This window comes from Primulina huaijiensis, unplaced genomic scaffold (assembly GCF_012295235.1).
Source record: "Primulina huaijiensis isolate GDHJ02 unplaced genomic scaffold, ASM1229523v2 scaffold17037, whole genome shotgun sequence".
NCBI classification, from domain to species: domain Eukaryota; kingdom Viridiplantae; phylum Streptophyta; class Magnoliopsida; order Lamiales; family Gesneriaceae; genus Primulina; species Primulina huaijiensis.
Window position 1 is genome coordinate 30,839 of NW_027343455.1, and position 14,414 is coordinate 45,252.

The 14,414-nt window shown below is 39.0% G+C and overlaps 3 protein-coding genes across 3 annotated transcripts; 2 read left to right on the forward strand and 1 right to left on the reverse strand.

The window, feature by feature from the left end:
- Positions 1-1,697: 1,697 nt before the first annotated feature.
- LOC140965958 (probable inactive receptor kinase At5g10020) lies at positions 1,698-7,472 on the reverse strand. Its single transcript, XM_073426244.1, is given in 4 exon segments — positions 1,698-1,737; positions 1,788-2,379; positions 2,812-4,479; positions 6,408-7,472. Coding segments are annotated over 4 exon segments (3,225 nt in total). The 5' UTR covers positions 7,333-7,472.
- A 1,413-nt stretch (positions 7,473-8,885) lies between these two features.
- LOC140965960 (uncharacterized) lies at positions 8,886-9,386 on the forward strand. Its single transcript, XM_073426245.1, has one exon. The coding sequence runs from the start codon at positions 8,886-8,888 to the stop codon at positions 9,384-9,386; it is 501 nt and encodes a 166-aa protein (XP_073282346.1).
- Positions 9,387-11,052: 1,666 nt separating this feature from the next.
- Positions 11,053-11,562, forward strand: LOC140965961 (uncharacterized mitochondrial protein AtMg00310-like). The gene has a single exon (XM_073426246.1). The coding sequence runs from the start codon at positions 11,053-11,055 to the stop codon at positions 11,560-11,562; it is 510 nt and encodes a 169-aa protein (XP_073282347.1).
- The last annotated feature ends 2,852 nt before the right edge of the window (positions 11,563-14,414 follow it).

Below are 14,414 nucleotides of genomic sequence, written 5' to 3' on the forward strand. Positions count from 1 at the left end.
GATTTCACTCTTTCAGTTGAACTGATCAGCTGGGCTCTTCATCAGTTGAGTTCTTCATCAGCTGGTCGGGCTTGTGAAGTTCTCCTGCTGAACCACCTATCAGCTGGACATCAGCTGAACTGTTCTTCGATATATCAGTTGAGCTGATTCAGTTTGGACAATCAGCTGGTACTTTCAGTTGCGTCTTGATAGCTTCAGTTTTGGCTCAATTAACTTATCAATTCAAAGCCTGGTCAGTTTCAGCTTCCTGCGCACTACAATAAATCATTAGAAACAAAATAACAAGTTTTGTTAACATTAAAATCAAGATTGCGAACATGAAATATTCCAACAGAGCTTAACTGATATATTGGATAAGATCGTATAACAGCTTTTTCAGCTCGTTAAAATGTCAGAATCCATGTGCACTATCAACAGTGTATGATTTGTCAGAAAGGAAGATAACATGGCANAGCTTAACTGATATATTGGATAAGATCGTATAACAGCTTTTTCAGCTCGTTAAAATGTCAGAATCCATGTGCACTATCAACAGTGTATGATTTGTCAGAAAGGAAGATAACATGGCACAACGATATCTCGATTTGGGAACAACTATCAGATTCAAATTTCTGACAATTGAAATCGAAATCTATAAATATATTAGTTGCATAGAATTTCAATCTCTCCACAATTTTCTGAATCATCAAGTATTATCAAGCAAGTTCTTGATAACCTAACTGATCAAACAATTCTTCATCACACACTTAATAGTTTTATATATGATCATTGAATATTAATTTGTGCTTAGTATTTAGATTCGAAAATACATATGATTGGTAGTAAGAGTCTTATTGGTCATTGATTTGAAGTATGTGAGTGTTCTAGTTAGGAGTTTTCAGTGGGCAAGATATAGTTATACCGAATCGCATTTTTGCAAATTGTTTGTAATTACCAAATTCTTCTAGTGAATTCTTGAGTGGAAGAAAAGGTAACGTAGGAGTTGTTCAATTATCCGAACATCTAGAAACAATTCTGTATTTTTTTTACTTTCTGTTTTCATATCAGTTTGATAGTCAACCGTTCTTTTTTATTAGTCATTTTTATTGTTCAACTGTTTCAGTGAACCTATTTCCATACAATGCATAACTGTTGGTTTATTGATACCCAATTGACGATAATTCTAACTTTGTGTTGCTAACTCAACCAAGTTAATTTTGAAATTGTTGATTCACCCCTTCAAAAGCAATCTCCTGATCCCAACATCATTACATTATAACATCATTACATTATATTGTTCAACGAAGTTGTGTCATACGATATTTTGAAACATAAAATTCATCAATAATAAAAGTTACATCTATATTCAAAGCTAAATCTTTTTCAATATAGAGCGTCAAGCAACCAACAAGTAATAGTAAATCAATTATTCAACAACAAATAATCAAGATGAATAATCAATGGTTTATTAACAAATATTTAAGCAATAATAAAAAACAATCTACATGGTTTTCTGTGCAATATATTTTAAAACTCATTAGAGAATTTCATGAATTTAGAATAATACAACTTTAATTTTTTATTTTTTCCAAATCTTATAATTTAGTTTGATCTAACAACGAATACTTGGTCAAAATTAACCAATTAAATTTTCGTAATTTTTAAGAATTGGGATTGTTAATATATAATCATGAAAAAGTCTCACTTTTTTAATACATTCATAGCACGTTTTCCTCCTTGTATAAATACTCTGTAAAGCTACAAGCAAAATAAAAGATTGAAGAAATAAAAAGGCGAGACGGTTTTGCCTCCACATTATTGTATTCAACAATATTGAGGAGAGCTCTTCAATAACTTGTCTGATATTAGGCCTATCGTTCACAGGAAGAATGCACCTCAATGATACATCAAGCATGTCATCGATGGCTTTTGACTGTTGTTCTCCACCTGCAATATCTCTGTCCATACACTCCATTCTACGTCCTTCTTGATTATACAGGCGAACCCAATCAGTAAGATCAACAGCTCCAGATTGACCTGATATGATATCGCCAGCACTTCTTCGGGTCAATATCTCCATCATGATAACACCAAATGCATAAATGTCAGCTTGACATGATGGGATGGCTTTGGCTGCACTGGCTAGTTCTGGGGCTCGGTACCCAAGAGCTCCAAGATTCAATATCTGCTCTGCAATGCCTGCGGGTGTCATTAGGCGGTGGAGGCCATAATCAGTTAGCCGAACAATGTATTCAGGGCCTGCTAAGAGTATGTTCGTTGGTTTTAGGTTTCCATGAGGCTGGCCCCTGTCATGAAGAAACATAAGATTCCTAGCAACATCAACTGCTACTTTCAACCTTTGGTTGAATGATAATGGAGGGTATCTTCGTGGAGTTGTCTCTGCAGAATACATGGACTCGTAAAAATATCGTACAAAAGAAAACTACCATAGACGTCCATTTAACTATGAAGTACAACATAAATTCACCCATGCAATTGTAGAAGAAGCCGATATTGAAATCTTCAAGCTGACTGCTGAATTTCAAAAGGCCATTTCCATTATTTGAGAAAATGAAACTTATAAGTGAGTCTCTTAAAAAACCAAAAGCAGTTTGTGGAATAAGTATACAGAAAAATGTTGTAAGACTAGCTGCCATTTGCTCTGATGGAAGGAAAGTACAAAGAACTAGAAGATGGTTAAAAATAATGAAAGTACCAAGAACCAAATAAGCAATGGAAATAAAGTACCAAGAACACCAAAACTAGACATATTCGCTCATCTGACGGAACGAGTGTACCAATAACCAAATATGCAATGTTGAGGGCCCTTACCATAAAGATGCAAAGCCAAGCTATCCCCCAGAACATGATCCGCTAAAATAAGCCTTTCTTGTTCTCTAGGCCCCCAATAATAAGCACGATGAGGAACGATATTTGGATGTCTCAATGATCCTAGCTTTTTTACTTCCTTCGCAAACTCTTTCTAGTGTTTGACCAAGCCAACCCTCAACCACTTCACAGTTAGCATATTCCCATTATCTAACATTGCTTTATACATTGTGCCGTGACTACTTCTGCCAAGTACTTCCGCTGGAGCTCGAAATAATTCTTCAGCTGTAAATTTTAGCGAGGCATCCAAGAAGAACAGCTCACCAGCTAATCTATCAGGTGAATAAACATCCAGTGAAACAGGTTCTATTGTGTCAACCACATGGAGTGAGAATGCTATTGGACACCCTGGTGGAGATTTTCTTCCAGATGATTTTGGATGGTTAGCTTGTTGACTAGGACTTATGAACACCGCACCAGCTGCCGCTCCCTCAGGCATTATGTGCTCAACAATTTTAGTACAAGATTCCATTTGTCCAGGCAATGATCTTGAGTTTGAAGTCAATAAATGATCATTAGAAAAGCTTAATGAAGTCGGAGGATGCTCCATGTTGCTATGGAAACTGAAAAGTGAAGGACGACTAAACCTTCCGGCTTTTATATCTCTACCACCGGTTTGGCCACAAAATCCACTTCGAGTGCGGAATTCTTGAAAACGTGCCCGGTGATAGGCTAAAAGAACAAATGCAATCATAACAGCAGCTCCAACAGAAGCAACAATAATGGCAACTCTGATACTCGATTTCGAGCTGTGATTCCTTCCTTTATCTTGAATTCCAACAGAACCATTATTGCCACCCAGGAAGCCGTTGCGATATACAAGAAGCCCATTCCCAGGATAAAATGATGAAATGGGAAACCTATTTTCCAAGTTCTCGGGAATGTTTCTTGACAAATTATTGTAAGCCACGTCAAACAACTTCATACTGGATGGTAGTCTATTAGGTATACGACCGTTGAAGTTATTGTGGGATATATTAAGGTACTCCAAGCCACTAAGTTTGCTAAATTCATTTGGTAATAGTCCAGATAGATTATTATATGAAAGATTCAGTAAGTTGAGCCTCCCCCAGTTTCCTATATCGGAAGGCAACTCACCCATCAATAAATCATTTGAAAGATCGAGAAACTCCATAGGCGGAACAGATGGCAGAACCAACAATTTGTTTGTATGAGCACCTTCAAGAGGAATTGGTCCTGTCAATTGATTGCTTGATAAGTTCAAATTTGTTAAGGTTGTAGAAGTAAAGAAGCTCGGTGGGATAGGACCATCAAGTCTGTTAGAGCTGAGATCAACTGTGGTGATCTTTGGATATGAACCCAACGTCGAAGGTAAATTACCGTATAGAAAATTATTTCTTATATTAAGAACAGTCAATCTTTGGAACTGTGTCACATTGGGAATGCTTCCAGTCAAGTTATTGAAGCTCAAATCTAAAACTTTCAAATAGGCATTCCAAGTTTTCAGAACAGTTATGTCGTCAGATAGAAGGTTTTTGCTCAGATCAACAATTCTGCAATTTCCTAATGATGGTGGCAACAGGCCTGAGATTAAATTTGATGAAAGATTCAGGATATCCAAAGTTGTCGAATTGATTTTTGGAATGGAACCTAAACACATAAATGAAATTTGTCAGAATTTCTTCAGATGAAAGAACGGTAACAAATATGTCATGGAGAGGGAAAATGTGGAAACTTGGAGAAATAAATACAGCTATAAAAGAGATATCAAACCATTTATGCAGGGAAGGATTTTATAGTTTAATTAAAGATGTGAGCTGGAAATATAATATAACTATAATTGCATATAATCAATGCAATTAGCAATAACACATTATTCTTTTCAGGACACAAGTAAAATTATGTACTCTATCATCCACATGCACCCAAATTACCATAAACAGCCACATATCTACCGGAGTACACTATGACATTCCTATGAACAGAAAAGAAAATCAGGCGGTTAAATTTTAGAGAATACTCAAATTTCTCAACAATAGAGATAGTGTTCTGTGATAATCGTTCATAAAATTGTTCTTAGAAATGTTTCATAAACTCAAGACCTCAATATTATAGAACAAAGATGGTGAAATTGAAGTAAAAATAAAGAAATGTAATTAGAGATTAAAACGTGACTTTCGGATAGCTATCAACTCGATCCTACTAAAAAATTCGGACAAAAAGAGTTGTACATTCAAAGTGATATTGAAGTTGAAATAATTTCAAAGTGATACTGATATAACATGCAGTGAAAAATGTTGGTAGTATCTTGAGACAATATTTGGATGAAAGTCTGACGTAAAGAAGTAATATTGAATAATAATCAGTAAACAAACAAGTAAAATATACCAATGATATTTTGAAGACTTGGACCAAAAAATGTGTCAATTCACCAATTCTATATTATTAGTCTTTAAATGGTTGATTTCCAATTTACTAGTATAATAATTTGACTGAAAATTTCAGAAAGAATATGTTAGGTTGGATTTTGAAATCATATTCGTAAAAATTTTAAATGAGTTGACTTTGGCACCCAAGTAAATATGGTTATAGTGTTTTGATTCAAGCTCTCCGGTGATGGTGTTAACATTGGCTCTCGACTACGAGTAGTGCCTAGTGGGAGTTGGATCACCAAGCAGGTACTGTTGGCTTCGGTTCTGGTCCATGTATCTCGTCTTATGGAAGATTGTGATTCGGACTGTAATGTAAGTGAGAGATCAGGATAACCTTGAAAACAATGGGAACAGTCTGGTAGGATAGGGCAACAGATTTCTCCTTAGACCAAGCAACAAGCCATACAATGCATTTAGATGGAGAAACTCTTCCCAAAAAGTGCTTAAAAAGCCAAAATCCAGAAGCCATAAATTGGGACTTTTGGGCTTCTATTTCCTTCTTAAAACGGCAAAAATAGACTTGTTTCACTATCGCATCCAAACAATAAAATTGTTCGTCTTTTTCTAGAATAAAAATAAACAGTTAAAGAAGCTGACCTTAATAAAGTGTTTTTTATGTTAAGAATTACGTATCCAAATTAGCCTTTAATCTAGAGCAAGATACAACTTGATTCATGGATACCCTAGGTTGCCCTAAACTTAATTCAAAATTTACAAATTTAAAACTTCATTGTTAAATAAAGTCTTCCAACTAATTCTGAGAGTGAGGACCACAAGGTCAAGGTTTAACCATATGGTGGAGATACTAGTTTCTCAGCTAGTTAGCAGACAAAGTTAAATGGAGCCTGAAGTTCTAACTTGAGAAGAATTCCAACTAAACCAACGCCTGCAATGTTGATGAATGGGATAGAGTCGAACAAATAAGCAAATATTATGTTCCATATGTAACTAAAAGATCCATAAAAGTTCCAAATTCCCGACTACAACCACAATTATCAATGTAGAAGGCAGTGAATGCTGCAAAAAACAAAAAAAAATCGTGTAAAGGCTCTTTCTTTCAACATTAAATTAACTAAAATCACTGCCAAAAGGGGCGAAAACGTTGAAAATAAAGGGTAAAAAATTATTTAAAATGAAAAATCTGACCTGAAAATCCGTTAAGACTGAGATCTAACTCAACCAACGGTACTACCGCCTGCAAGAGACCCTCTGGCACCGACCCATAAAGCCCATTATTTCCCAGCCACAGTATCTGAAGATTTGGCAATTGCCTGAAGTCAGGTAACTGGCCACCGATCCCATTGTCACCCAAATCCAAAATTCTCAAGTTCCGAAACAACATCATCACATCGCTCCCCCAAAACCCGCCCGTTAAACCATTCCCACTTAAATTTACATACTTGACAGTGTTAGCTAAGCTGGATACATTCTCCACACTCAATTCCAAGGATCCAGAAAACGCATTCCTGCTCAAATCCAAGTATTCCACATTCCTCAGTTCAAGAATCAACTCCTCCACACTCCCCTGGAAGTTATTCAAATGCAAATCCAACACTTTCAACTGCTGCAAATTCTTAATTCCAGACGGACACCCCCCAGAAAAATGATTATTGGAGAAATTAACAAAATGCAGCGCCCAGAGATCATTCAAGCGAGCCGGAATAAGCCCATAAAACTGATTTCCTGATAGATCCAAGACTTGAAGCGACGACATCTGACCTAGAGTTGGAACTAGGCGGCCGGAAAGAAAGTTCCCAGATAGAGTCAGGTTTTGCAAGAACTTTAAAGGAACGAGAGTGCTGAATTTGAGGTCTCCAGATAAGTCGAGCCGGTCTAAGGAAATGGCTACGATGAAGTCGGTGGAGGGATCGCAAGCAACCCCATGGAAGGCAGCAGGGCAGGCAGAGTAATTGGAGGGAGGCATCCAAGTGGAGAAGATGAGATTGGAGGGATCAGATTTAATGCCTTTTCTGAACTCTAAAAGCGATCGAACTTCTTTCTCAGCGGCGTAGGCGTGAGGGAGGAGCAGGTGGAAGGTGAGGAAGAGAGTGAGAGTGGGAGGGATAGTCATCTAGTGAGAGGGAGTGAGGGAAAGTAGACGGTTAGGGGTTAGACATTTGATGTTTTGGGGGAAATGGGGTTGTCAATTAGGGTTTCTGTAATTGGGAGATTTGAGAAAATGAGATGATGAACTTGTCTTACAGATGATGCGTGTGTAAGAGAGAGGAGAAATTAGGGCTTATATTATATAAAAAAACTTGTGTGAGACGGTCTCATGGATTTTATTTTGTGAGACGGATCTTTTATTTAGGTCATCTATGAAAAAGTATTACTTTTTATGCTAAGAGTATTACTTTTTATTGTGAATATCGGTATGGTTGACCCGTCTCACAGATAAAGTTTCGTGAGACCGTCTCACAAGAGACATACTCTTATAAAATGTGTTGTAATAAATTGTCAGGTGATGAAAGTATTTTATGGACAGTTTCAGTAAATCATGAAATTCCTCAAGGGTTTCAGAATCCTAGATCTATGAATTTTGATGAAATCTCTATATGGGTTCAATGTTATAACCTGCCGTTAATCTGCATGCATAAGGATGTTCTTTAGAAAATGGGAAATCAAATCGGTATAGTGGAAGAGATTGATACTCAAGAGAATGGCTTCGTCTTGGGACACTTTGCTCGAATAAAGGTCCGTATCTATGTTTCTAAATCTCTTAAAAAAACTACAAGGGTCTCTGTCAACAAAGAAGATGAGGATATTATTGTCATCTTGGAATATGAAAGGCTACCAGATTTCTGCTACAATTGTGGATGTCTCGGACATTCTTTTCGAGATTGTCCTTGTCCTCCGGTGGAGTTAGGTAAAATGGCGTATGGCAGTTGGTTACATGCAGGGAATTTGAGGGGGGGCGAGCAGAAATCTTATTCGGACAAATATAATAAGCCCAATGAGGATACTCTGAGTGGCGATTCGGATCGACAGTCAGAGACTGCTGAGAGCACTGCCCTGGTTGCCAAGAACAAAGTTCATGCTGGCTTGCTAGTCCCTCTCCCCGAGGGACATGATTTTTCTCCCACTGAGAGTCGGGCTTTAGTTTCAATTGAAATTCCTCAGGCTCCTCTCCTCGATCAATCCCACAAGAATTAATCTCACTGATGGTAGCACCAGTAATAAAATGGTCCTAGGTGATCTGCCTAGCATGCACCCTATAGATATTGTCACCACCCAGACGACTCATGGACCGAAAAAGTAGAAAAATCGCGCTCGAAATCATGGGGCTATTATTAATTACATCAACAGTGTGCATAATGCTCCATATATGGTATCTTCCAGTGTCAGTCCTATCACCCCTAAGAAACGAGTGCTTGAAGAATCTTCGGATCAGATCGATACTTAAGCAACTCCATCGATACCAATGAGTTGTATCTCTTGGAATGCTCGAGGGCTTGGGAACCAACAAGCATTCTGTGAACTAAGGCAACTTGTCTCAGAAAAGAACCCAACCTTTCTTTTCATTTGTGAGACGAAAATTATGGGTTTTAAATGTCAATGGTGGAAGCATGTTCTGGGGTTTGACGGTTTTTTGAAGTAGATTGAAAAGGAAAAAGTGGGAGATTAATGCTGTTGTGGCGAACTCCTTTTGAAGTTATTATTCACTCTTACTCTTCTGGCCATATTGACTGCTCTATTCAGCATGAGGAGAAGTTATGGAGATTCACGGGTTTTTACAGGAACCCAGATTCTAGTCGTCGGCATTTCTCCTGGGATATGCTTCAGCGTCTTTGCTCCATGCCAGAACTATGCAATCTTACGTGGTTAGTAGGGGGTGATTTTAATGAGATCTGCTTTGACCGAGAAAAATTTTGGGGGAACCCTCGGCCACTCTCTCAGACAAGAGCGTTTCGGGATGTTCTAGATAATTGTTCTCTCCAGGATCTCTATGGAGAGGGCGAGTTCTTTACATGGGTTAACCTTACTCATTCTTTGGACGGTCTTATTTTTGCTCGCCTTGATCGCTATGTGGCTTCTTTTGAATGGAAGCTTCTCTTCCCAGCCTCTCAAGCTCATTCACTGGAATTCTTCCATTCCGATCACAGACCTACTTTCATTGAGCTCTGAGGATCGCAGCAACAACCGTCTAGAAAGCACAATGTGTTCCGATTTGAACCCCATTGGCTTACTGAATCTGACTATCGAGATGTAGTGGAACGAGGATGGCGCAAATCTGATAGTTCTATCTCATTACCTAACCGTCTCTTGAGTTGTAAGGAATCGCTGCGGGTTTGGGTTGGAGATCGCTTTCATGACCTTCCTCGCCAGATTAAAAGAAAACGACACTAGCTAAATATTTTGAAATCGCACGGTCACTGGCAACACTCGGCTATTCAAATTGGTGATCTAGAGCGCGAGGTTGAGAAGCTAGCGTACAAAGAAGAATTATATTGGCGAAAGAGGAGTAGAGTTTCTTGGCTAGCTCATGGAAACCGGAACTCCAAATTCTTCCATGCTCGTGCCTCGACTCGCCGAGAAAAGAACCATATAAGGGGTTTGGTTTCTTCTCATGGAGACTGGTGCACATAGCACAATAGCATGTCTGATATTATAAAACACTATTTTGTGAATTTTTTCCCGACAAATAGTCCCTTTCAGGACGATCGCAGTATGATTCTTGATTGTGTGATGCCAAAGATTGATGGACATATGAATGAGATTTTATGTGGGTCTTTCTCGGCTCTGAAAGTCTGTAAAGCACTCTTTGACATGAACCGACAAAGCCTTGGACCCCGATGGTATGTCAGTCTTCTTTTTTCAGAAATTTGGGATGTAATAGAAGGTGAGGTAACGACTGCTGTTCTTAGTATTCTTAATGATGGGGGAAACATTGATGAGTGGAATGCAACTATCGTTACTCTTATTCCGAAAATTAAGAGCCATATGACGATGAAGGATTACATGCTGATCAGTTTATGTAATGTTCGCTATAAAATAGTTGCTAGAGCTCTGACGAACAGACTCGATCCAGTACTCGGGTAGATTATTAATGTGTTTCAGACTGCATTCATTCCCGGACGCCTCATTTCAGATAATATTATTCTAAGTTTTGAGACACTGCACTGGATCATAAGTAGAAAACAGGCCCATAAAGTATATGATGCGCTGAAACTTGATATGAGCAAAGCGTACGACCGAGTTGAGTGGTGTTGTCTTGAGGATATGATGATTCAACTGGGTTTTGCGCCACCTTGGGTGGAGAAGATCATGCGGTGTGTGAGATCTGTTAAATACTCTGTCTTACTGAATGTCAATCTGATTGGCAATATTACTCCGAGTAGAGGGTTGCGACAAGGAGATCCACTTTCCCCCTACCTGTTTGTGTTATGTGCTCATGGTCTGTCCTCAGCTCTTTTATCTCTTGAATCCATGAGACTTTTACATTGGGTGCGTCTTGCTCCCTCTTGCCTGACTATATCCCACTTGTTTTTTTGCTGATGAAAGTCTCTTGTTCTTCAGATCGACAATGGAAGATTGTATGACAATTCGCAACTGTCTATCTTTATATGAAAGGGCTTCGGGGCAACTTATAAATTTTGAGAAATCATCTTTATCGTTCAGTCCTAACACTACTAACCAAATGTGAGATCAGATAAAATCGGCACTGGCGATACCCGTGGTATAGGGACACGAGGTGTATTTAGGCCTACATATTGCTTCTAGTCGTAGTAAAAAGCTGCAATTCCGGTACCTGGTGTGAAGGTTCGTGAATAGAATTCAAGGGTGGGGAAATATGTATTTTTCGGTGGGGGCTAAGGAGACCTTGATCAAATCTGTTCTCCAAGCCATACCTATTTATGCAATGTCGTGTTTTCGTATACCAAAATCTATTTGTGAGGAGATTGAACGAGAATGCGCTAGCTTCTGGTGGGGAATTGAACAAGGGAAGAGGCGCTTACATTGGAAAATCTGGAGAGCTCTTTGTAGGCCAAAGTGCATGGGCGGCTTGAGCTTCCGCCACCTTGAGACTTTCAATAAAGCTTTATTGGCCAAACACGTTTGGCATATTATTATTGATTCGGGTTCCTTGCTTGCACGAGTATTGAAAGCTCAGTATTTTCGGCACCATGATATTATGGATGCACCTCTTGGCAGCAACATTTCCTACATATGGCTATCGTTGTTATGGAGCAGATTGTTGCTGGAAAAGGTTTACGATGGAAAGTGGGAGATGGTTCAAAAATTGCTACCTTTGGGAGCGTTGGATTCCAGGGACGTTGATCCGAGTGTCCCTCCCTCCTAACTCTGAGAATTTCTCTACAGTTAGCTATCTCATCGACGGAGAGACTTGGAAAGAGGACATCATCCACAACCTCTTCTCTTCACATCTAGTCAAGGGCATATTATCGATTCCTCTCTTTCCAACTCAAAAAGAAGATCTTCGTTTTTGGGCTCTTGATCCGAAAGGTAAATATTAAGTTCTGAATGGCTATAAGGCAAAGATTGAATTTTTTGATTCTCTTCTCTCGAGCTCGGGCCACCATTCTATAGATGGGTGGCGGTTCTATGGTCTCTTAACATCCCTCCAAAGGTCCGAGTGTTTTGGTGGAGGGTTCTCTAGAATATTATTCCCACAAAGCATAATTTATTGGTTCACCATGTTCCAGTCATTGGGTCGTGTCCCTTTTGTCATCATGCTTGCGACTCCACTGCCCACGCTCTGTTCACCCGCTCGGCCATAAAGCATTGATGGAAAGGAACTTATTTTTGGTAGATCTTAAAACAATCCCAACATTTGAATGCTACGTACATATCACTCTTGATGAAAGACAAGCTGAGTAAGAAAGATTACGAAGTCTTTGTGATGCGCTCGTGGGCTATTTGGAGTGAGAGACTTCGACTTACCCACCTCCGAAATGACTACCCTCTTGAGATCAATGTCGAGTGGTGCGCTAGCCTTCTGGAAGACTTCCAAGCGGCACGCCAGGCTCTGTGGCTATCTCCCGACCATGAACCATTATGCTCTCCGGAATCCTGGATTGCTCCACTTGTGAATACTCTACGTCTGGACGTTGACACATCTTATAATGAAGGTACTAATAACTACGCACTTGGTGTGATAATCCGAAATCATGAGGGACAACCAATTCTTGCTTTTGGAAAAAAGATTGAGAAACCCACATCGGTTACGTTTGCTGAACTTCTTGCTATTCAAATTGGAGTCAACATCTCTAGGGAACACAACATTGAGATTCATATTATCACCTCAGACTCCCTCTTTGCTGTGCAAGTAGTCACATGTAGAGAAGAGAATTGCAATTACGCCTGGGACCTAGCTTCGGATATCCGAGGTCTTCTGTCTCTTCTGGAAAGCCCATCCTTAAGGCATGTGCGGCGGACTGCAAATAATGTTGCTCATTCTATTGTCTCTTTTGTTTGTTCCTCCCCTTCCCTTTTTGTTTGGAATCGTGGAGATTTTTCTTTTTGGATGATTAATCTTGTAATTAAGGATCTTTATCTTATTCAATAAATTACAAGAGTTTTCACCGTAATAAAAATAATAATAAATTGATTTGTTAAACAATATTTATCAAAATTATTAATCATATGTGGGAAAACGAACGAGTATCTCATAAAAATATCGTCATTAACGTTTCATGTAATATTTCCTATAATACCGTTATATATAGAAATTTTTTTATCTGAATTATAATAATAATATAAAAATAATTGAAATTTTTGACATATACGATAACTTATTATTGGTATAATCCGGGTAGGCTTTTCAACTGGATCAGGAGTCCGGACATGTAAAACGATTATGAATTATCCAAAATCCAATCCCCTATTTTTCAAAAAGAAACCTGATTCGTTTGGGGATGCTCACAGTCGAATGTTGTAATACAATACCCGAATGCCCACCTCGGCCAGACATGTGGTGCTGACGCCGAAATTTCAGAACTCAAAAAATAGAAAGGAAAGTCTAGCCATTTTCCCACAATAGCATCTTCAATTTTCCTTCCTCAAAACCCTACCAAATTTCTCCGCTCATTTTACTCTTCTCGCACTTGCATTATTTTTTTTCGTGTAATAACTTTCGTTAATCAGGGTGTATTTTTGTTTATGAAGGGAAAAAGGTCGTGTTTCGCTGAATCGAGTGAGTTCCGATCATGTCCGAAAGGAATGATGCTGATGGGTTTAATAAATCGATGTCGGTTTTAGGTGATGTTACAAATCGGCTAGGTAAAAGAGGATTTTTTGAAAGAGAGAAAAGTGGTCGAGAGTTATAGTTTGAGGGGATAATACTCATTTTCGTCCTTATTGTTTAATGTTTTTCTCATTTCAGTTCCTCTTCATTTTTTACGGCTTAAGTAATCCTTCCTGTTTTCAAAATCTTCCCGAATTGGTCCCTGTCGTTATGTTGACGTTAAGATTAACGTTGACCCATATCATGTATCTTTCACACGCTCTTTTTTTGACATCAAAAATGATTAGATATTTTGTAAATAAAATATTTCCTCTGAAAAAAGATTTAATTAATTTATTATGAAAAAAGATTAAGTAATAATTTCCCATCCAAAACCTCCCCATTTCATTTCATTCTCTTGAAGTTTATGATGTCCAGTGTTGGACGTGGCAACAACTGTGATGGAGCCATCTCCGACGCACCCAAGAAGAGGCAGCGCGTCGATGCCAACCCCTGCTTCTCTTTCACCATCGAATCGTCTCCCCATTCTCTCCTCCCCGTCGCTTCCGCCTGCGGTGGCGGATTCAATGACGCAGAAACCGCTGACGTCATCCTCCGCCTTCACCCCGATCGCGGCGACGACTCGTCCGACACCGAGCACGGCGCCTCCGGGACCGTCGATCGAGCCGAGATTTCGGTACACCTTCATTCACTCGTTCTTCGCCGCTCGAAGTATTTCGCTGCGTTCTTGTCGGAACGGTGACAGCACGATGATGATTTTTGTTCCGATAATTCGGAAAATTTGCGAAAGCATTATCGATTTAGTCTCTCCGTTCCCGAAACCTCTGATTCCATCGATAATTACCTGAAAGTTCTCCAGCTGCTTTACTCTGATGCATCATTTGTTGTCCTCTATTGGTAGCGTATCCACAGTGCTTAGTATACTTCCGATTGCACTTGAATTACTA